Source organism: Vigna unguiculata, chromosome 7, assembly GCF_004118075.2.
Source record: "Vigna unguiculata cultivar IT97K-499-35 chromosome 7, ASM411807v1, whole genome shotgun sequence".
Lineage (NCBI taxonomy): Eukaryota > Viridiplantae > Streptophyta > Magnoliopsida > Fabales > Fabaceae > Vigna > Vigna unguiculata.
This window is the reverse complement of record NC_040285.1, coordinates 30,577,281-30,601,617: the sequence shown is the minus strand read 5'-3', so window position 1 is coordinate 30,601,617 and position 24,337 is coordinate 30,577,281. Positions and strand designations below refer to the sequence as shown.

At 35.2% G+C, this 24,337-nt stretch overlaps 1 protein-coding gene, 1 long non-coding RNA gene and 1 pseudogene across 2 annotated transcripts; 1 reads left to right on the top strand and 2 right to left on the bottom strand.

Moving 5' to 3' along the window:
* Positions 1–335: 335 nt before the first annotated feature.
* Positions 336–1,996, top strand: LOC114191388 (leucine-rich repeat-containing protein 40-like). The gene is made up of 4 exons (XM_028080558.1): positions 336–451; positions 602–815; positions 1,065–1,460; positions 1,829–1,996. The coding sequence occupies exons 1-4, from the start codon at positions 336–338 to the stop codon at positions 1,994–1,996; spliced, it is 894 nt and encodes a 297-aa protein (XP_027936359.1).
* Positions 1,997–10,803: 8,807 nt separating this feature from the next.
* Positions 10,804–18,048, bottom strand: LOC114191387 (annotated as a pseudogene).
* Positions 18,049–18,566: 518 nt separating this feature from the next.
* On the bottom strand, positions 18,567–19,555 carry LOC114190197. The gene is made up of 2 exons (XR_003605776.1): positions 19,270–19,555; positions 18,567–19,167 (listed from the first exon to the last, which is right to left on the bottom strand). It is a non-coding gene; the product is annotated as an uncharacterized LOC114190197 (long non-coding RNA).
* Between the last annotated feature and the right edge of the window lie 4,782 nt (positions 19,556–24,337).

The following is a 24,337-nucleotide window of genomic DNA, read 5'->3' as shown; positions in this document are numbered from 1 at the left end:
GACAGAACTGGCCAAGTTCATATCTACAAACAAAGCTGTCCTATCTCATTTCGATTGTGTTATATCTACAGCCGAACTGCTTAAAAACGAAACTGCCAAGGCTGCCAAAATAATTATGGGAGGACAACACAAGTCGTACTCAGAACCTTGGCTGCATCTCATTGTTGTTGACGACCTCCAAACTCAACTCCCCATGTCCGGGATACCTTGAGGGAGGCCATACACGTCGATTTCTTATTACCACCAGCAACGCAATTGAAGAGCAAAGAGCAGGTACTAGGTCGTTCTTTGTTTTATTAGATGATGAAAATAGTTGGATTCTGTTTAGTGTGACAATGAACTCAGAACCAAAGCTACAAGAGATGGGAGAAAAATTGCAGCCAAATGCGGGACTACCACTGAAAATACTAAACATGGGCAAACTACTTTCGGGTAAAGATGTGACTACAGAGTAGAGGAAGGTACTAGAACAGTTTAATGAATATAAAAACCCTTGGTTCGAAACACTTGACGCAGTCAACACCAACTTACCTTCCTATATAAGGAGATGTTTATTTTATTTTGAACTGTTTCCGACTGATTTTGAGATTCCTGTAAGAAGATTGGTTGCTCTGTGGGTGGCAGAGGGCCTCGTGCCTCTTGGGGATGACCAAGAATGGCCACCAGAGCTGGTAGTAGAAACGTACTTGACTGAGTTGATAGATCTCGACATGGTTCAAATTGCTAAAAGAAAACCCAATGGCAAGATCAAAACATGTCGTGTCCCTGATGGTTTGCGTCAAATCTTCAAATCCACTGAATCTAGAATTCCTGAAGTTGGCACTAGCACACATTTGGAGGCAGTTCCAAAAATTTCCAGAATACGTGGGTAGCAGATCACCTTGAAGTAAAAGATATCTGGCACACACATATTCATGGTAACAGTAACACCTGCACTTTCCCTGAGAACCTACTACCAGAATGTTTTCTCCTTCTTGTCCTTAGATACCCGACAAGGAAGTAAGCCTGGGCAAGACATAAGAAACTTTCTGAACCTGTGTATTTGGAACAATTGTCTTCTACAGTTGCAGGTGCTTGATCTAGAAGGCGTGTACAAGCCCAAGTTGCCCAAAGACATTGCAAAACTTTCTGGATTGAGGTATCTTGGCCTAAGATGGACTTATCTAGAGTCACTTCCGTCGTCTATAAGTAGCTTGCTGCAACTCCAGACTCTAGATCTGAAACACACTTACATACAAACTCTACCAAGCTCAATCTGGAAAATGAAACTGAGACACTTGTTCTTGAGTGAGAGTAACCGCACCAGATTTCCATCCAAACCAATAGGTATCGACATAGGTCGTTCTCTACATGACCACCAAACGTTGTGGGGAGTTTTTGTAGACGAAGAGACTCCTGTCAAGAGTGGTTTGGACAAATTGGTCAATATCACTAAATTAGGAATAACAGGCCAATCACAGGTGAGTGCAGTGGCTGACTGGATTGTGAAACTACAATACCTCCAATCACTGAGGCTAAAATCAAGAGATAAACAAGGTCGACCCTCGAAAATACACTTGAAGTTTTTGCAACATCACACTAATCTCACTGACTTGTATTTGCTGACTTGTATTTGCTGGGATGCTTGAACACTCCATTGAATCGGCTCTTCCTTCCCCCAACCCTTGTTGTGCTTACCCTGTCAAATTCGAAACTAGAGGATGATCCCATGCAAATTTTTGAAAGATGCTCCGAAGCTTCGCTCATTGTCTTTATTTGCAGAATCTTATCAGGGACGAACCATTGTTTGCAAGTCTGAAAGCTTTTCTCAGCTTCGTGTCTTGAGTAGAAGTTGGAGCAATTAGAGGAATGGAAAATAGAGCAGAAATCACTTTCCTCTCTGAGACAACTGGAGATCCGAATATGTCCGCGCATGAAAGTGCTTCCTGATGGATTAAATCATGTTAACAGTCTTCTTGAGTTAGTTGAAGTTGAGAAACATGTCAATGGAAATTAATACTGAAAAACACAACATTCCGCCCAACTGTGAAGTCCACAGAGATGATTCCCTCTGTTTGGCAGTGAGGAGCGGTTTGTGTACACTGCCTTGTCAGGAAGAAAGTTTCACGGGCGCGATGGATTGAAGGTAAGTTTGGTTCTCGTTGAAGGCTATTTCTTGAAAGAATGTGTACTTGTAAATGCATCATGCATGTACATATTTTTTACCTTGATCGTCTTGTGTAATCCGAACTCTGACTGAGGGAGTTGCATTATTAGTTTCTGTAGCAAGAATTTGCACCAAGAAGCATGTTCAGAAAGAGTCATACAACACTTCTGAGATGAAGAGCACATAATACTATTTGAAGATGCGCATAAAGAATACAATAGATTTTATAGAAAACGTTTAATGGATGGTATCTTTAAAGTTTTCTTTCATTTCACTAGTTCTGTGCTGTTTTCTTTCGTTATTTTTCTTTTATTTTTATTTCTGTTATTGATAAATTGAGTGTTTGGTTGAAAAATACTTGACTAATCTGAATTTTTGTATTTTTTTAACTTATTTTACAAAATTTCATGATTAAATTTATGGAATAAATTTTCATAATAAAAATTAGGCAAGTGTGTTTATGTATCTCATAAATGTATATATTTTTTTCAATTCCGTCCTTATTAAAAATGAGCAAAAGTATTTTTATTTTTGTCTAAGTACCCTTTAATTTGATTTTGTTTTCCGAGATGATGTAGTCGGTACTTCTATTTTCATATCTACAACACAAATATATTTATTCTCTCCTCAATTCCTTCCAACTCTTTAATCAACTCTCTATAAAGAATGAAAAGAGCAAGTTGATCGACTAATTGTAAGAGATTAGGAAGGAGAAGTGCAAGTTGATCGGTGAATTGGATATGAAAGACGAAAATATTTGGCCTCCATCAATTCCAAAGCAAATAAGTTGCCTAAAATTGTCAGGGAACGAAAATTGTTGCATTTGTTTTGAAGAAGAATGTTACGTACTCAGGAACAAGATATTTCAGAATGATATTTTTGGAAACATATTCTGTCCATGTCTTGTATTTTGTATAATTTAAAACTTATTTCTGGGAATAGGTAATTATAAGACAAAAACTATACCCAGCAAAATATTAAATAACTAATTTCCTCCCACAAAATCACTAGATATTCTTATAAAACTTCAATCATTTCCTGGACATAAATTATACCCAAAATGAATTCGAGGGAGCAATGCTTAAACTACCCACCTCAACATTTCCATTTCTGGAACCCACTAACAAAAGTCCACTATAAAAAACTAAAGGTTTTTACAATTGAATAAAACAGGAAATAAAAAACAGGGGATGCATACATATCATACTCATTTATTATTATGCCATTGCAAACAAAAGATGAAGGACAAGTAGCAATTATTGAAATCATAGCATGCATTCTGTAGGCACGGGTGTAAATGACTATACAGAGTGGAGTTGATGTATCATTGAAAAAATTGTATAACTAAATGCATGAATGATAAAGTGGTCTAATATTTACATATGAAATATCTAGGTTTGGTGATATGATCTAAGGAAGAGTCTTTGAAAAGAAAGAATGGAAGTTTAGAAGTCCACCAATCTTGCTATCTTGGTCTCCTTAATCCTGATACTTTTTCGATAAATGGTTTGATTCTTTGTCAGGAAAGAGTTTTGCTTGCATTATAGAAAGCTTCTTAAATGAAATGCATCTATAATTCCTTAAAAAATTATTCATTTTCTAACATGTTAACAATATAGAGGAGAAACTGATCCCAGGATTTTATCAAGACATTGGTTCAGTTGAAATTAAACAGAGAGACCAAGAAAATTACCTCTGATAAGACAAAGAGACGGCACCGATTAGACACAGCGAGCACAAGAACGATTCGCACCCAACCGGACACAACACCGAAAGCAGGCTTAGTCCCCCTCGCCTGAAACACATACAATAATTGGGCTGACCTTTACTTTCCAAAAAACCCAAAGAGGGTCCGTGTTTGATATTCTTCCTGCACCCCATTGCTTCTCGTAAACTTTCCTGGGCTTTGTAAAAAATACCCTTTGTTTCTGTCATCTCTTTCTCTGTCGTTATAATTGGTCCTTTCTCCTCTTCTTTTGATGGTACATTTTCTACTTCTCACTTTTCAAATGACTTTCAGAAATGTAAAAGGCACTTTTGAATACCAATACAAAAAGCTTTTTCTATGAAAAAATGAATTTAGCAATCCAATTTTTTTTTATACAAAAAATAACTTTTCAAATCGCACAATAAAAAAGTAAAAAAAAAAAGCTTCAAGATTATAAAATTTGAAAGTAAAAAATACTTATGGTTGCACACTCCAAAAAAAAAAAAAATTCTAAATTGTGTAATTTAAAAAAAAAAATCTTCATACAAGAAATGACGTTTAAACAATTTAAAAAAAAATTAATTATTAATATTTTTACTGGTAATTTTATTTTAAAGACTTGATTTCCTAAAACATATCAAATAAAAGTTACTAATAGAGGATAATTTAATACTATGATACGTATAAAATACTCATACATGTAAACTAAAGTATAATTAAATACTCAAAGCAATTATAAACTATTATCCATTAAAAATATCTATTATAAATTTTACGCATACATATATATATATATATATATATAAATTTTATTATATCCTAATTTTCATATTTATGAGGATGAAAAAAAAAATCTCCATCCACGTGTTGGACAGCTGGGCTGGGCCTATCTCCTAATGAGGGTCAGGGCACTCCATGTCTTCTTCCGCCTCTTCTTCATAAACCCCCATAATAATTAATGTGATAATTTTATCTTTTATAAAAGTAACTTTCGAATTATTTGTTCTAGAAATCTTTCAGAACAAGACTTCTGAAAAATTCAGAACATACAACGAGCTTTTCTTTCCTAAAATGAGCTTTGCGGAATACATTGAGTGCAATTAGTAATAAATAATAGGGCGTAGGAAGAAAAAACAATTTCTTATTGACTAAAATAATCCTAGAGGTTCTTGAAAATAAAAATAAACATATTTTAATAATAATAATAATTATTACTATTGAAGACATAAAAGAAAAACAACACAAATATACACCAAGTACGTATTGAAAAAGAGGAAAAGGAAAAGTAAAACTAATGCCTTAAATCTAAGTTTTCAGTATGTGAAAGTCACAACAGAACCATTCCAAACCAACTTTTACATTCTTGACTGAAGCGGTGACTCATGTTTTTCCAAAAAAAAAAAAAAAGAATGCAAGAGAAACAGATAATTTTGAGAATATTTATGATACCTTTAAGCTCACAATGTGAAATAGGGTTTCAGTGTGATGAGCTGATCTGCAAAACAGATGTCAATTAAATAATCTCATTAAAAAGAAAAAGTCTGTCCTTCCCTCCACATGGTTGATAGTGATGTTCAATACTAAATTTAGTTTCACGACTTTTCTCAAAATACAGAACATGTTTCAGATTTAAGAGAAGAACAGTTGAGGTATATACAAGAGAATAATCTTAGAGTGTCTATGGGACATGAGGCCTATGCAGTAGGTGTCCCATCATATGTTAATATTTCTGACCTTTTACCTGACACCATCAAAATGAAGCTATTAGACAATATTTCTTGTGGAAAGAATTATCTCATAAGAGGTAAAATATCTTTTAATTATAATAGCGTGGTCAGATTCAGTGGAGAAACATTGAACAATCCACTCATATATAATAAAAAGAGTCTTCACATTTGATATGTCGAGAGACATATTTAATCACGCTTGATTATAATTTTCTAAAATTCACAAATTAATTTCATTTTGTGCTATATTACTTTTTTTACATCAAAATTATATCAGTGCTCGCTAGTATCGAATAGAACCCATGAAGCAAGAATTAGTGGCACTATTCAACCCACATGCGAGCCAACAACTCCAAACACCTCAGTCTGATATGACAAGAACTGGTCCCTGGTTGCTAACCACCAATACTTCCTTCACTACATATATCATAATTAAATCCACGTGGTATGTCCCAACATTTTGAACTTAAAAATAAGATATCCAGATAAAGACAAAAGTTCATAAAGCCACCATGGATTTCGCATGGATGTGATCCATTGATGCAGCAGGCATGGATTTCGCATTTTCTTCTGTTCCATGGTCATGGCCATTAGGCTGCATATACAGGATGAATTCCAACACTCATAGGAATATGATACAACACCAATAGGTAGACCAGTCAAATATAATGATAAACACAGAAATCACATGCAACACAAGCATGAATTTCGCATTTTCTTCTGTTCCGTGGTCATGGCCATTAGGCTGCATATACAGGATGAATTCCAACACTTAGGAATATGATACAACACCAATAGGTAGACCAGTTGTAAAATAAGATGAAATAGAGTTTTGGGATTAATCTCCCTTGTGTAAACCCTACACAAAGGACAGTTTATTTATATTGATAATGGACCAAATCCCAGAAATACATAATGGGCTGAGCCCAACTATTAAACACAATATTATATCATCTAACACTCCCCCTCAAGCTGGTGCATACAAATCGTATGTACCAAGCTTGTTACAAAAATAATCAATTCTAGGTCCTCGAAGAGACTTAGTGAAAATATATGCTAATTGATCACTTGAGTTGACAAACTCGATCTTGATGTTCCCGGATAGGATTTTTTCTCGAATGAAGTGACAGTCAATTTCAATGTGTTTGGTCCTCTCATGAAAGACAGGATTAGAGCTAATATGAAGAGCAGTCTGATTGTCACATATGAGTGTCATTTGAGTGACATCTCCAAATTGCAATTCTTGAAGCAATTGCTTAAGCCAAATAAGTTCACATGTGGCTAAAGCCATAGCTCTATATTCCGCTTCTGCACTAGATCTTGCTACAACACTTTGTTTCTTGCTCTTCCAAGAGATCAAATTACCACCAATTGAGACACAATATCCGGAAGTAGATCTTCTGTCAGAAGGAGATCCTGTCCAGTCAGCATCTGAATAACATACAACTTTTGTATCAGAGTTGGAATCATATAGTAAACCTTTTCCAGGAGAGCTTTTGATATACTTTAATATGCGAATGACTGCATTCCAATGTTCTTCACATGGGGAATTAAGGAATTGACTCACCACGCTAACAGCAAAGGAAATATCAGGACGAGTAACAGTAAGATAATTCAACTTTCCAACTAACCGTCTATACTGTTCAGGATCTGAGAAAGGCTCCCCCTGTTTAGGTAGAAGTTTAATATTAGGATCCATGGGTGTTTCTACCGCTTTAGAATTCATTAACCCAGTTTCCTCCAGAATATCCAATGCATATTTCCTCTGAGATATGACAATACCACTATTGGATTGTGCTACTTCAATACCCAAGAAATACCGGAGTTTTCCAAGATCTTTGGTCTGAAAATGACGACAAAGATGTTGCTTTAAGAGGGAGATGCCAAGGTTGTCGCTTCCTGTGAGAACAACGTCATCAACATACACTATTAAGTAGATACATCCAGTACTAGAGTGACGATAAAAAACTGAATGATCCACTTCACTGCGAGACATGCCAAATTGTTGAACAACACTACTGAATTTTCCAAACCAGGCCCGAGGAGACTGCTTTAGGCCATATAAAGATTTGTGAAGACGACAAACCAATCCAGAAGACTCCCCCTGAGTAACAAAACCCGGAGGTTGCTCCATATAAATTTCTTCATTCAAATCACCATTGAGGAATGCATTTTTGACATCAAGTTGGTGAAGAGGCCATTGGCGAAGAGCAGCCATGGCAATGAATAAGCGAACAGATGCCATCTTGGCCACTGGAGAAAAAGTATCACCATAATCCAAACCAAAGATCTGTGTGTAACCTTTGGCAACAAGGCGAGCTTTGAGACGGTCAACAGTACCATCAAGGCCAACTTTGATAGCATAGACCCACTTGCAACCAACAACAGATTTCCCGGATGGTAATTGGACGAGATCCCATGTTCCACTATGCCTGAGAGCACTTAATTCATCAAGCATGGCCTGACGCCAACCAGGGTGGGCTAATGCATCACCTAAAGATTTTGGAATTGACAAAGAGGAAATAGACGAAAGGCATGTATAGAAAGATGGAGAGATTCTATGATAACTCAAAGCAGCATAATGAGGGGAATGATTACGAGTAGAACGCATACCTTTACGAAGGGCAATGGGAAGATCAGATTCGGTTGTTGGAACCGGAGGAGACAAATAACTCGGCACTTGATGTGAGTCATGTGTTGGTGGTTCGCAACGATGTCTTCTGCTATAAACCTGAAGAGGTGGTCTATCCGCAATAGGTACACTCGGAGGTGGCTGAGGAGAATCCGAGGTGGCACTGGAAGTGGGCACACTAGGAGGATCACACACAACAGGGATATCTATAGTAGTAGATGGTGGCTCACAACGAGAAGAGGGGTGTGTGAAGTAAAAAGAAGACTCGTCAAAGGTGACATCAGCGGAGATAAAATGACGGTTGAGGGAAGGAGAGAAACACTTATACCCTTTTTGTGAGCGGGGGAATCCTAAGAAGACACATTTGTGGGCTCTCGGAGACAACTTATCCAAGCCAGGACTAAAATCATGAACAAAACATGTGGACCCAAAGACTTTAAGAGGTAAAGGGTGAAGAGGGTCGTGAGGAAATAAAATAGAATGAGGAACTTGGTTATGCAAGACGGAAGAAGGCATGCGATTAATAAGATAACAAGCAGTAAGAACCGCATCACCCCAAAAATGTGAAGGAACTGCACCATGAATTAAAAGAGTGCGAGTTGTTTCAATAAGGTGCCTATTCTTGCGCTCAGCCACTCCATTTTGTTGGGGTGTATAAGCGCATGATGTTTGATGAAGAATGCCCTGAGAAGCCATAAAATGTTTGAAGGATTGAGAGAGATATTCACAACCATTATCACTCCGCAAATTTCGAATAGAAACCCCAAACTGTGTTTTAATTTCATGAAAGAATGATTGAAAAATAGAGAACAACTCAGAACGATTTTTCATTAAATATAACCAAGTACATCTTGAATAATCATCAATAAAAGTAACAAAATACTGAAAACCTAAAGTAGACTTAACACGACTAGGTCCCCAAATGTCCGAATGAACTAATGCAAAAGGGGACAAAGCCCGTTGTGAGACACTACAAGGAAACGAACTACGACTATGCTTTCCTAATTGACAAGACTCACACGACAAACTAGATAACTTGGACAAGCTGGGGACAAGTAGTTGCAGTTTGGCAAGGCTGGGATGACCAAATTGTGCATGAAGAAGGGATGGTGATTCCATAGCTGCGCCAACATGTGAAGGAGGACGAAGATGATACAGACCATGAGACTCACATCCGGTGCCAATCATGTGTCTCGAACTCCGGTCCTGTAAACAAATAGAATCTTTGGTAAAGGAAATAATACAATCAAGAGAACGAGTTAGCCGACTGACAGATAATAAATTGAATGGAGACCCAGGAACATAAAGAACATGATCAATGGATATGGATGGAAAAATATTAACAGTACCAACACCATGAGATGAGACTCTAGACCCATCAGCCATTGTAACTGAGGGTAAATGATCCGGACAAGACAAAGAAGAAAACAAAGATTTGTTACCAGTAATATGGTCTGTGGCGCCTGAGTCAAGAACCCAAGGACCAAGAGAATCAGAGTGAGTCAGGCCAACGAATGATGTACCTGTGCGTGCAACAGAGGCAGATGTAGTGGAACTAGAACTCTGACGTTCCTCATACCATTTGAGAAAGTCGTTGAAAATGGCAGGGTGCCCTGCGGTATCAGATGAAGCAGGATCCACAGTCGCTGATCGAGGAGGAGGATCAGAGTGAACTACTGCAACAGACCGAGGAGGACGTCCATGTAGAGCATAACATTTGTCAATCTTGTGGCCTAATTTGCCACAATGGTCACACTTGGATCGTCCCTTTCCCGGCTTGCGAGAACGATTGCGATCATCCCGCTGAGAGACCAAGACTGAGGAATCATCAGCACAAGTAGATGTATCAATGATTTGTTTTCTTGGCACACGTAAAAGGGCAGAACTAGTAGCAGTGAAGTTGGGCACAACAGGAGACCCCAAAATCTGGTCACGAACATGGGAATATTCATCAGAAAGACCATGTAATGCCAACAACATAAAGAACTTTGACCGTTGCTCAAGTTCTTCAGCTGGAGTGGAGGCCAGAGGCAATAACTCATTAAACTCATGCAGAAGGGCATGAATTTTGCCCAAATATTCAGCCATAGGTCCAGGACTCTGCGGAGCAACAACCGTGAAAAGATCCTGACAAACACCATAAAGACGCTGAGTGTCATTGGTGTATAACAACTTGGCCTGTGCCCAAACGTCTGAACATGTTTCATATGAACGAAACATTTGTTTCAGCGAACAGTTAATGGTGGACTTAATGACGATGCATAATTGGGCATCAATTTTCGTCCAGCGGGAAACTTCATCTGCAGCAACTGTAGTTACACTCTGGGTGAGATGATCTTCATATCCTTGACTCTTGAGCCAAAGTTTGATATCGGATGCCCATGTCGCGTAATTTGTGCCATCCAACTTGTCAATGGATAAATGCACATTGACGTAGTTGGTATAAACAGAGGGTTCAGACAGCGGAGTGCTTGAAGATGACACACCCGAATTGGCAGCGGAAGAAGCCATAGAGGGAGAAACCCTAAATATTCAAGGTGCTCCGATTGAAACAACAACCACAGATTCAGAAAGAGCTCAAGAAGGTGATTCAGGCGAAGTTGATCGGCGCAGAAAACGACCGGCGACGCGCCGTCACGCGCGGCGGAGAGGGGGCGGCTGCCGGAGCTTGCGGCAGCGCGTGGAGGCGCGTGAGAACTCCGATGGCGACGATCTCTGCGGCGTTGGAGTCGCCTGGCCGAGACGAACAAAACCGTCTGGTCGTCGGTCGAAACTGCAACTCCGGCGACGGCGGCGGCGGCGGCGACGGTGACGACGGCAGAAGCGACGACAATGAGCGGCGGTGGGACGGTGGCTGTAGTAAACTAACCTAAGCTCTAGATACCATGTAAAATAAGATGAAATAGGGTTTTGGGATTAATCTACCTTGTGTAAACCCTACACAAAGGACAGTTTATTTATATTGATAATGGACCAAATCCCAGAAATACATAATGGGCTGAGCCCAACTATTAAACACAATATTATATCATCTAAGACCAGTCAAATATAATGCTAAACACAGAAATCACATGCAACACAAGCATTGGATTTCGCATTTTCTTCTTTTCCATGGTCATGGCCATTAGGCTGCATATACAGAATGAATTCCAACACTCATAGGAATATAATACAACAGCAATAGGTAAACCAGTCAAATATAATGCTAAACACAGAAATCACATGCAACACAGCAATGTGCTTCTATCCCATGAAGTCTATCTCCTATAGAGAGTACTCTCTGTCCACAAACTACAAGCAGAACACCTGCTCCCTAATTATACTTACACACCCTACCGTCATATAATCCTAAGACATAACTGTCGGCAGTTATTTTCTATGATTAACTGTCATCAAGGAAGTTTCTAATTCTACCAAAAAACAATGCAAGATAAGTTATTTTCTATCCCATATTGTAATTACTGATCCTAAATTCTATGCAATAAGCCTACTCCACGTCAGACAAATTAGAAAAGAAAAAAAAATAAAGGAAGACAGATATTACCCTACAAATCTAAGGGTTGAAGGTCAAAGGTATGCATTTTTAGTAAGAAAGAAGTGATCAAAAAAGGATGACAATACCTGCAAGTAGTCCAGTCACAAAACCCTGTTAAAGAGGGTCGCCAAATGGAGATCCACCAAGTATGGCATCGCGAATTCGATTATTGCATTTTCAGCCAACTAATCATGTGAATTTAAATGAATAATTGCATTTTAGATTAACTTTTTTGCACCCGAAAAAGCAATGCAATTTCGAGGTTGTATTTTGAGCATTGTACAAAAAATGGAAAGATTACTAAACAACACCAAGAAACATGGTAAAAATAGACAAGTCTTACCTCCCAATTTGTGTTCCTGGGAAATTGAATTGAGAAGCATTAATCCACGTCCATTTTTGGCAACCTCTCCAAAGTCCCATCCCTCGCCATATCTTTTTCAATTACAAAGAAGAAAATTTTAAAGAAAGGTTATGAGGCTAAAATACATGTGAACATACAAATGAGTGAAAACCGAGGAATGAACATATCAAAGAAATTCGTGAACAAATGTAATTCATAAAACCCAACATTGGGGAACAAGTACATGTAGATACTTGAACTATCTACTCCATCCTTTTCTTTTCTTTTGTTAAACTATGGAGAGCAGTTTTTGCTTTCACCTATATCATATCATGAAAACAATACTTCAATTGTTTATTTGTGATATGACGTCAGATTCCTCTTTTATTTGCTTTTTATTCACATACTCATAATCCAAAATCATGATAGCTAAACATTATTTTTTATTCTGTTTGTCATCCTATAATTTAGTATTCAAAAATTATGCAACATATTTTCTGAAATTATATCTAAATTACAACACGTACCTTGCAATTTTATGGTTTTCCATGATCAACAAAGTGAAACCACATTACAAAGAGATTCATTAGCTTATTTATTCTAAATATAACTTGCACTCATTTGATAACATGATTTCCTATTAAGTCAAATTGTAAGATATCAAATTGTTACAATACATACCATCGTTCTCTTCATTATATGGCCCATGAGGTCAAATCTGAACCCATCAATCTGAAAAAAGGAAAAGCATCTTACGGTCTACTATAAGCAATCTACTCAGCAAACATTCTTCCTTTTGTTCGAAAACTACAAGTATGGAAGAGGAGGAGATGAAAAATCCTTAGGTTCAGGGTAACCTATAAATTGAACCATAAAACTACAAATAATGGCGGCTGCTTAAAGTCAACAAATCATACTGGCAACTCCCTCTTAAAGCATCCATGAGAACAAAATTTTCCTACTATAAAACCTGTAGTTTCTACACAAAAATCAATATTTCAGAACAGTGAAGTACTACTTGGAACTCAAAGTGTATATCCAATAAACAGAAAAAGTTTCAAAAGAATAAAAATCTAAGGGGTAGTAAGTGAACAACAGTGAATGATATAAACAATCACCTTGTAATTGAGTGCCCAGTGTACAAGATCGTCAAGAATCAAACGCTCAACCATAAAGTGCTCACTAGCAGTGTTATTTATACAAGTACTGTTCTCAATGAATCCATCCCTATTCCTTCTCAAATAGTAACCTGGAACAATCTATAAGATACCTTGTGTCACACCACAAAAGTAGATTGGCTTACCAAAAATAGTGAAAAAATACTCAAATAGCTATCCATATCTCAACAATTACAGGTCATCAAAGAAAACTTCATTATAATTCATGACCTTATCAAGGACAGAATGTTCATCAGAAGGCCCACTTCCTTGCAAATGATTGTAGACAACATCCAATACAACCCGGAGGCCAATATGGTTAAGAGACTGCAAAGCATAGAAATTCCAAGAGACAACAAAAAAAATATATTTAAATGACTATAGACAATAGTATTACTGATCTATATTAACAAATTAAATAGAAAATCATAACAAAAAACTGAATAGAAAGTTGGATATATGAATGTAACATTCGGTGAGAAAACAATTAATTCAAACCTTAACCATCTTTCGGAACTCAATTGTATGGTATGGACCATTTGGATTACTTGCATAACTGCCTTTAGGAACCCCCAAAGAACAGGGTTATACCTTTAGAAGACAAACTATAAATGAGCACATTACCAAACAAAATGCATATTATATAAATAAGCAAACTTAACATGCAAAATGTTTCAATTGTCAATCAATGTGGCATTAGAACCCTACCCCCAGTAAAATTTTGGATAGCTGTGATGAGAGCCTGTTGCTGATCGGAATCAGGTGGAAAACTTTCCAGTATTGAGGTATCTATCAGAGTGCTAGTGTTAGATAAACACATAAGATAAATCAAAAACAATATAATTATGAGTTCATGTTTTACCACATATCTTATTTATAAGCTTCAAACAAAATAGATAAGAAATGCAGTCACTATAGGAGAATATACAAGGCAGAAGAAAGACTAGCATTTCATAACAACAAGGATATGAGTATCATTAGCCAAGATGGACAAAAAATCATGTGGCATGACATGGTAGTAATTTTAAGACGAAGTGGACCTGGCAAAGGAAACCTAGAGGGTGGAAAACATAGCTTAATCTCTGACAGTAAATATCATGAGATTTATTTTAATATTTTTTCATTATATTACTACCAAAATTTATAAGAAAAAGAAAACTGTGTGAAGATGAATGACCAAAATCCCATTCAAATTTTACCTACAAATCTCCGGTTCTCCTTTTGATCATCAACACCAGCAAATTGAAATGTTGGCAATAGATGGACATGAGTGATACCAACACTTGATAATCTTTTCAGATGAAGTACACCTGCAGAATCCTTCAAAAGTATGTTTCCAGTTACTTCAAATTCCATACAGCAGTTACTAATGCACTGATTATTTCAGTCACAAATCAATCATGTTCTTCAATTGGAGTTCCTTAGTCACATAACCTATGTTGAATCACCATCCTTTTGATAATGGTATTTACATGGAGTTTGAGAAAGAGTATAGGAGAGTTGATAGAATTGGAGCAAGAGAAATAGCCTAATTGAGAGCATGGAGAGTAACCTTGACAGTAATACTGTCAGCTCTTTGATTTTTATGTACTAAATTGAAAAACCAAACACATTAATTGTAGCGATTGATATAGACTATTTAGAGCAAGTTTCAACGTTTAATTACAGTGAAAAAGAAAGAAGATGAGAAATAAAATACAAGTATAACTACAGTTATAATATATGTCTGAAATAGAAGACGAATTCTGACAAGTTGCAAGACCCACAGGAGGTGACCCAATAACTAGGCTTATATGAAATATCAGCATTGAGTCATTTCATTTTTGTTGTAATTAATAGGCGAGCTAACAAGGCCCAAACATACTCTATGGTTTTTAGCAGATAATAATTATTAATAGACAGAAGGACCAGTTCCAGTAGAATATCAGTTACAGACATATTGTTGACCCAGCATTCAATTTATTGTTTTTCAGAACAAAAGAAATATTTAAGAGAATTAAAAGTGCAATATTGGAGGCTAATATAAAGTATAATTGCAGACAAATAATTTAAGAAACAGAAAGAAAAAAAAAATCAACAAGAGAATATATTTTTACATGGCTTGCCCATCCCTCAAAACATGATCCAAATGTCCCCATAATTAAACCGACTAATTTTGGATCTGTAAATTTTATGAATTCAATACATCATTAGGTTCTCTCTTTGCAAGCATGCTGCTAAAGTAAGTTTAAGACATCACATTCATGCTTACAATATTCTCTTTTAGTGATTTCAATAAGTTTTTTTAAAGGATTTGATTTCCCATCACAACAACTGTTTAACCATTACAGGGGATAAAGATTTAGATACTGCTCAATATTTCAATTATTATTCATAAAATATAGAAATTCTTATATTCTTATGGAACTCCATCAATAGCAAGAGTTTGTAATAAAATTACCTGCAATGTAAAGGCCAGATAACCACCACGAAATGCAGGTTGCACAGAGAGGTCAGTGGCACTGCGGCAGCAAGGAAAATGTGCTCATCACGAGAAAAATAAATGTCACATAAAATCTCAAAGCAAACGGCACTCCAAGTTCCAAGTGATACATCTAAAAACTACGCACACTAATTAGATACTTTAAAGATTGTGGGAATAGGCTAATATTTTGTGACAAATAACAACAGACTATCTGCTAAAGTTATCTGAAAAAACCAAGAAAACTTAAAATCAATAAAACTACCAGATGAAAAGAAAAAGAAAAAGATAACATAAGGGAGTTTCATGGCACCAGAGCTTGTCTCTATGCTCTTTATCTATCTCTCTTTATCCTCTGATTATTTTCTCCATTTTCTATGGAACCAAACAAAAAATTCAAGTATCCATTTTAGTAAGCTGGATTATCGTGCAAATGCTGAGAGCCGAATTATAAATTTCAAAGATATTCTCACATCACATTAGTAGAGGACATTGTGAAAAGCCTATTTTCATACACAAGAAAATATAAAATTATTTTAATTATAATTTGAAAGCTCAAGGTAGGCATATTTGAAAGCTTCACCTAGATCATCTGGATTCTAGAAAACACCCATTATTGTAAACTTTTAAAAATAGAAGACAACATTTATTGATAACCTTGGAAGGTTACATATAAAACCCAAAATATAAATCTGTCTCAAGCCAAAATAGATAGGAAATTTGGAAAGCATTATATTAGAAGAAAGAAACATTCTAAAGGAAGTTGAGAAGAGAGAAAGCCTGTAATCAGTTATTAAGTTGGTTATCAGAGAGTGGGATAGTGGATAAATGAATATATAATGTGGGACACTGCCAGAAAAGATAGGGAAAAGGTGGCAAGGAATTTCGGGAGAGAATATGTACTCTTTAACACTCTAGTATTATATTTTTCCTTTTGTATTTTCAACCATTTTCTTTTGATTATCTTGTATCACTTTATAACAGACCTGAATTCAATTATAATACATTGAATTTTCAGTATTGTTCTTGTTATTTTTTCTAATACCTTTCAGTTACTCCAAAGGAGAGGACCGTTCAAGCTCCAAAGGAAGAATCCACGGGATTGCTTGCACATGCTTTGGTTTGGGTTCTAAGAATTTTCTTGATGAATTCTTGGATGTTTCTTGGTTGGATTTTGGTGTAGGGGTTTGCAGAAGCTATAACGAAAAGAGGGTTCAAGATCTTTCTTGAATCGTAAGTGTTCTATGTGGGGTTATAATCAGAAATTAATTGAGTAGGGTAGAGGTCTTTTTGGTGAATTTGGGTGGTGTTTGATTGGTTTACGAATGGTCAAAGTTAGGGTGGTTATATGCAGCCCATAGAAAGAAAGATAACTTTTGATGAGGTTATCCTTTCTTGGGAGGTGACCAAGATTATGACTTAAAAAGAAGCTAGGAATTATAAAGAATCTTCCGCAACACAAACTGCCTAAGACAAGCAAGGCGATTCAGCACTTGAGATCCAACACTCAAGCTAAGAATTCAAACAGAAACTCTTTAGTTTTCACAAGCACTTAAGGCTTTTGCACACAAATGTCTTTTCTTTCCAAAGTAAATGTACCTACAAAATGGCCTAACACACTCCTTATATAGGAGGCATGTTGAAAGAAAGGAGACCAAACACTCCCGCTCTTTTAGATGCAACCAAGCAATAACTCTTAACATGTCATTTCTATTTAACCTTATACCCAAACAAAGGGTTTATTATATTAAAGTTATTATCTTTTTTCTTTAAAAGTTTTCTAACTTTGTAGAACTTTTCCTTTATCTCCATCTATTTACCTTGATTCATAGCTTTAGGTAACTCCTCCCTATCCATTATCACATCAAAACTGGTCCTCAAATAAAATAAAAGATTTGAATAAATAGTTACCTGAAATCCCTTATCTACATTTCATATAAGCTTATATCAGTGAAACAATATATGGTAGGTTTTTCATTTGCCAGATCATCTCATCCATCGGTTTCAACTCATCAGAGTCCAGATTAAGTAGAAAAGTCCTCTGCCCATCCAATGAAACTCTGCTTAAATATAAAAATCATTTAGATAATTAGATTTATATTTAATCACTGAGAGTGGGTATTACTAACTGTTACTCATGGATATTAGAATTAGTATAGAAACAATTTGAAAAAGATAAATGATGGCAAACTGCATGCATACGGATCATTTGCATAGCATTTTTCAACCCGCAAAGTGTTATGATGGTAAACACATACTTCATAAACATAGTAACAGTGCTTCCAACATTTTGGTCCTTTAGTTATCCAAACACCATTTTCCTCCTCAAGGCAAACCATTTCTATGGGTCCTTATAGATGTAAGCGCGTACTGCCTGTTTTTAGCAAATATATATATATATATATATATATATATATTGAAGTAAATGTAAAAGCTTACTATGCATATACCATTGAAGAACGCATAAAAAATCAATATCCTTTTCAATAAAAGAAAATGTTAGGCGCCCACAAGTAAAGTGACACAGCTTCCTCTGAGAAGAGTGCGCCAAGAGGACCATTATATGAGAAAATCTCATCTAAAACACCAGATAACTGTAAATCAGTACAATTGCTACATTTATCATCAGCTGTGCAATATGAAGAAAGGATAACTATTAGTAGACACTAGTGTCAGCAAAGACACTAGTGTCAGCAAAGACACTTTTCCTTCTACTTTACTATCTAACTTAGGATACATCAGAAATTGCTAATAAAGAAGCAGAGCATAAGCACATGATACTCCGTAAGTTGTATATATACTTCTGGATGATACTCCGTAAGTTGTATATATACTTCTGGATCTATGTGATATTGTAGAAAGAAGAGTATATATACTTCTGGATCTTGTAGAAAGAAGAGGACTCACAATCATAAATTGCAACCGCTAACTGGGATTTAAGGAGAGGTTTAACATCCAAAGTGGATGGCAGCTTGAAAGCTTTGTAACCTCGAATATGTGGAAATTTCTCCAACATTGCAAGTTTTGCACTAATAAGTATGTGATATTCAAAAATAATGGAACCATAAAGCAATCAGCAGCACACTTCATCAGTTAGATATTTCCTAAGTATTTCAGGACAAAAGGATAGATTACATTCGCCGGAAGGCCAGTCCTATCCTCTTGAAGCTCAACTTTCAAATCCTCACATGTTAATTAGCATTTCACAACCCATTGAGTCAAAGTCCACGGCAATCAATTGAAAATAAGAGACAACTACGTCTTTTCCTTCCACCGGTTTGAACAACTAGAAGGAACCGTCAGAAATTCAAACCTTCAATTTGGCCATTGGCAATGGTCAAAGAAGCATTTTTGCTGGCAATAAGTTGGCAAGAAAACCCATTTGCAAAGTCCACTTTCCAAGCAATGAGAGATTCAGTGACCCAATAAGCTCTGGAGTACAACAAGCTATTCTGCATCTGGGTCATCATACATGTTTCAACCGCAGTTAGAAATTCCAATAAAGGGTTGCAGAACATGAAATGAGTTGTGAATGCACCAATTTAAGACTGGAGAAAAACCTGAGAAAGTGAAGCAGATTGTTCCACCGAGGAAGAAGAATTAAGGGAACAAGAAAGGGGTGGTGGGGTATGGAGGCGAAGTGGGGTTGCTTGAGAAGGAAAGCTAAGGTGGAGAGAAGGGCAAGGGAATGAGGAAGGAAGATGATAATGAAGGTGGGAGACTGAAGGAAGAGAAAGACAAGGAGATGATGATGCTAACAGAAGCATTCTTCTTCCTCAGATCAGATGAGTTGAGTGAACCTCAGTCATTCCATTTATGTTGTCTTGTTCTTCATGTCTATGATTACATTTGTCGAACATGCACGTGTGCCGTGTAGGTTAAACATATAAAATGTTAAGACCTTTTTCACTTTTACTTTCTACATATCTTTCAGGATTTCTTAATCGTCATCGCAATGACAAGGGAGAATGACGAACCAATTGAGACGGGATCGATTTAGAATAAACTAAAATTACATTTCTATACCAAAACATTATAATTTCAACTTTTAAAAATGTACAACGTACTCAATTTTTATTAATCATTCAACATATTTTTTTAATTTGCTCCTAAATAAGATAATAAAAAATATAAGATAATATCTTTCATAAATGTTTCTCTTAAAAATTTAAAAGATATTAATTGAAATAACAAAAAATAATACTAAGAAACAAATAAATCATACACACAGATAAAACTTCCTTACAAATGTTATAAAAATAACTATCTAATAACTTAACTTAATTTTTAAGATATGGATCGCATATATTTATTATTTATAAATTTATAAATATAATGATATTTTATTATAATTGTTTTAACTGTTCTAGTTTTAGTCATTATTGTGTCTTATAGCAAAGAAAGATGTTTATCTAGGTGGAAAGAGTCCTTATGAAATCTAAGTCGCGCTACGTACATTAAAAGACACCATCTTCAATTATCTCACCCCCTAGACTAAGTCGATTATTATCGGTTTTCAAGTGGGTATTCATTTAGAGTCTCACCATCGAGTAATATGGTAATATGAAGAAAAAAAAACAACAAAAACGTACTATATGTTATGAATTAATAATCGTCCATTGATTTGATACAATTAGTCATATGATTGATATTTATCATATGATTCATTACTCTTTATGTAATATTTTGTATTAACTATTTGATTTATATCTATCATTTCCTAGGTTATCATATTGTATCAATAAATAAAACTACTCCTATCAGTAATAAGACACACAGAAACATTGTTCTTTATTCTCTCATTCTCTATTTTTTTTTCTCTCCTTATCCTCTTTCTTATTAGCTTCATTTGCTTCATTTCATAATTTCATAACACGTTATCAACACGATGCTCCAACCAACAGAGGACTGGAAGCTTTTTCTCTCTGACGACAGTGCTCTGCATGTCTCAATCCATGCTAGTTCTAACCATGCGAAACGTTGCAAAATTTGGATTTGTGATTACAAAGAAGAATAATTATATTGGATATTAAATGTTGAAATATGCAATGAGTCATAGTGATATCATTAAAGAAAGAAATAAAGCATCTGATCATCTAATTTGTTCTTGCGAGAACAATATTGTGAATAGAGATTTCACAAATATTATGAATTTATTTCATGTCTTTGTATGGTTGAACAAAGCAATGAAGCTTTTGATAAAAAATCATGAGATCCATCCAATCTGGTCCATTCCCAAAAGTGAATGTAGCAATACATATTATGAATTTATCTCATGCCCTTATATGGCTGAACAAAGCACTGAGCTTTTGATAAAAAATCATGAAACCTGTCCAATTGGTTCTGCTCCATTCCTAGAAGTGAATGCAGCAACATTTGATTTATATGATCATGATATTGATTATGGACATGGTTATAAAGGAAATTTCAAAAACACATTTTGTCACCAAAAGTGGCACAATAATGTGAAAAAGGGAAAAGAAAATTGTGAAAATATTGGCAAATAAGATGAAAGTATATATTATCATTACGATAGTAAAGGCCTTTGACGTGTACACCAAAGCATCTTACAAATAATAGAAACACATTTTTGTTTATGAAGATGGTGATTCTGATTATGGCCATATAGATGCTACTCATCTTGATATTATTATTTTATTTGCTAAACCAAATGGAAGCATGAATCACCTAATTGGTTATGAAAGTGTTAAACAAAGATTTTATCACATTGATATGTTTATATGAAGAATGAATGTTGACATTAACACCAATGATGAGGATATGTATTTTATTAATAGTGCAACAACTTATACAATTCTCAAGAGTAATACATTTTTTTCTCTTGTTTGGTAATGCGAGATATCAATGTTAATATTATTTATAGTATAACAAATATATTTGAAGGTTCTAGAAGAGCTATTATACTTCTACCAATAAGTTGAATAGAAACTTATTAAGTTTCAAGAGGATATTTGTCTAAATGAATATCATATTGAGACAAACAATAAAAAAGATATTAAAGATCTTTATATCTCTACGATTGAGTTGTAAAAAAAATGTGTATTAAAGAAATTATGCACATTCTCTTATCATTGGACACCCAAGGGGGAGTGTTATGAATTAATGATCGTTCGTCCATTGATTTGATACAATTACTCATATGATTGATATGATTATTGATACTCGTATGATTCATTACTCTTTATGTAATATTTTGTATTAACTATTTAATTTATATCATTTATGGGTTATCATGTTGTATCTATAAATAGGACTTTCTTTCTACCAAGTAATAAGACACACAGAAAAGTTGTTCCCTATTCTCTCATTCTCTATTCTTCCTCTCCTTATTCTCTCTTATTAGCTTCATTTCATAATAGGCTTAAATACCTTTTTGGTCCTCATTTTCGTAGTGTTTGTTGCGGATGGTCCTCATTTTGACAAAATGTTTAAAATGGTCCTCATTTTCGCAATTCGTGTTTTATTTGGTCCTTTTCTGTAACGCTGTTTAAATCATTAACGGGGCATTGTACAGGTGGCATGGTTTGTATTAGGGTGTTTTACGTGTACTGTATAAGTATGGTAATTAGATATTTGAGGATAAATAAGTGAGCTAGGATTTTGGTAAGGAATGTTTGGGCAGTTGGTGAGTTTTGGCAATCTTGTTCCTCTATTCCCAATTGATGTTGCTGCAATCTTCTTCTTCCTGTAATCCCATTATATAGGTATGTTACGATCCCAATCTTCTTCCTTTACCTCTGGTTGTAATCGTTGGAGGCAACCGTGTTGTATCACTTCGTGCACTGTTGGTAATTCAACGAGAAATGCATTAATCCCGTTTGTAGCTGCAGAGAGATGGCAGCTATGAGGATGACAAGAACTCCAAAGAATATTGGTAGAAAATTTTGGGTACAATCTGTTTTTTATTTTTGTGTTAATAATAAATTGGTTTTAATTTTTGCTTTATTGATTTACAGAGTGGTGGTTCCAATAATGTGGGCTGCAACTTTTTCAAATGGTGGTATTGATGAAAAGGATGTCATCATCATGACACAAATGAAGCAGATTAATGATTTGGAGAAGTCATTGAAGGTCGGTGAGAAAAGGCTGCAATTAGTAATAGGGTTCACTTGTGTTGTTATTGTATTATTCATACTGTTATTGTGTGTAATCTTTTAAAGTCCAATTTGTTTTGTACTATTGTTAAATGAAGAAATGAATTAGTTTGATTATATTGATATTAATCCCAACATGTTCAAAATGACATCTTAATCTGAGCATTGAAGTAAGTGATATTGATCTAAGCTTGGGAAAAATTAAATTGATCTAAGTCTGGAAGAAGTTAAATTCATAACATTAATTCATCCTCATCAAAATCTACTACATCAATTGTTTGGCAAAAGTGAAATTGAACAAAGTTTAAGGAAAGTCAAAATGCAGTACATCAATAATGAATTCTACATCAGAAATTCCAAAAAATAACTAAGACGTTTGTAGCTGCTATCATGACCTCCTCCTAATCTGTAATTTCATCCTAAATTGCTAAGTTACTTACCATGATTAAGCCAACTACATTGGCTTGCTGCATGGCACAACATCTCCACCCAAACGTTTAGTATAATTTTTGATTTTCATTCTTTTGACATTTATTTTCCGCTTCTAAAGACACCAGAGAGTTAGCTAGCCTATTGACATCAAACACCACAAACTTGCTTCTTTCTCCTTTAATTGCTGATAGTTCAACACATTCACCAAGTTCAATTATCATTTTGCAAAGTTCAGAATATCATAAGCACATCCATCTCAGCACATGTGTCTTTTATTTCGGTGGACAACAATAAAGGATATTTAACAAGAAGATACAACGTATAATTGAGACATTTGAATGCTTGATCATCTTTCAAACTTAACTAAATTAAATTGTGACACAAGGTTAGACCACATGTTATTGTGTGTCAGGCTAGAAGGTGTTTGAAGACCTTACATGAACCGTAGATAAGATCCAATCCTAATTCCTATGATTGCTTAACTACCTGCATTCCTGAACATGTTATGTGTTGTCACCTCGTCTAATTAAAAACTAATACAATTATTATTAAAATTTATTTTCCAATTAAAAATTAAAGCAAAGGTGCAATACCACACTACCACCTAACTAAAGAGATGCGCATATAATATTATAATTTTGCGTACAAAATTACAATTTTACGTAAAAAATTATAATTTAAATTATAATTTTACGTACAAAATTGTAATTTTTTGACACAAGATCTTTAGAGACCTTTAGTGTGTTAGGCTTAAAGATGTTTGAAGATGTGAAATGAACCAGTAGATAAGATCCACTCCTCAATTCATATGATTGCTTAACCAAAGCATTCTGCAACTCGATGAGAGTTAAACAATGGCAATGTATATCTCAAAGGCAATAGCTCCAACAAAGAGTCGTAATTGTCTTTTGATAATCAATGTGACTTTTATTAATCATTAGATGGTAAAATGAAGCAAATGTAGTTAAGGTAAAAAAAACTCACATGTGAAGAAAATGCCAAGGCGTGTATATGTTGCCAATAACTTTGTATACAATTTATCATACATTGGTGTCAACGTCTAATTTTGTTTAGAGAATAT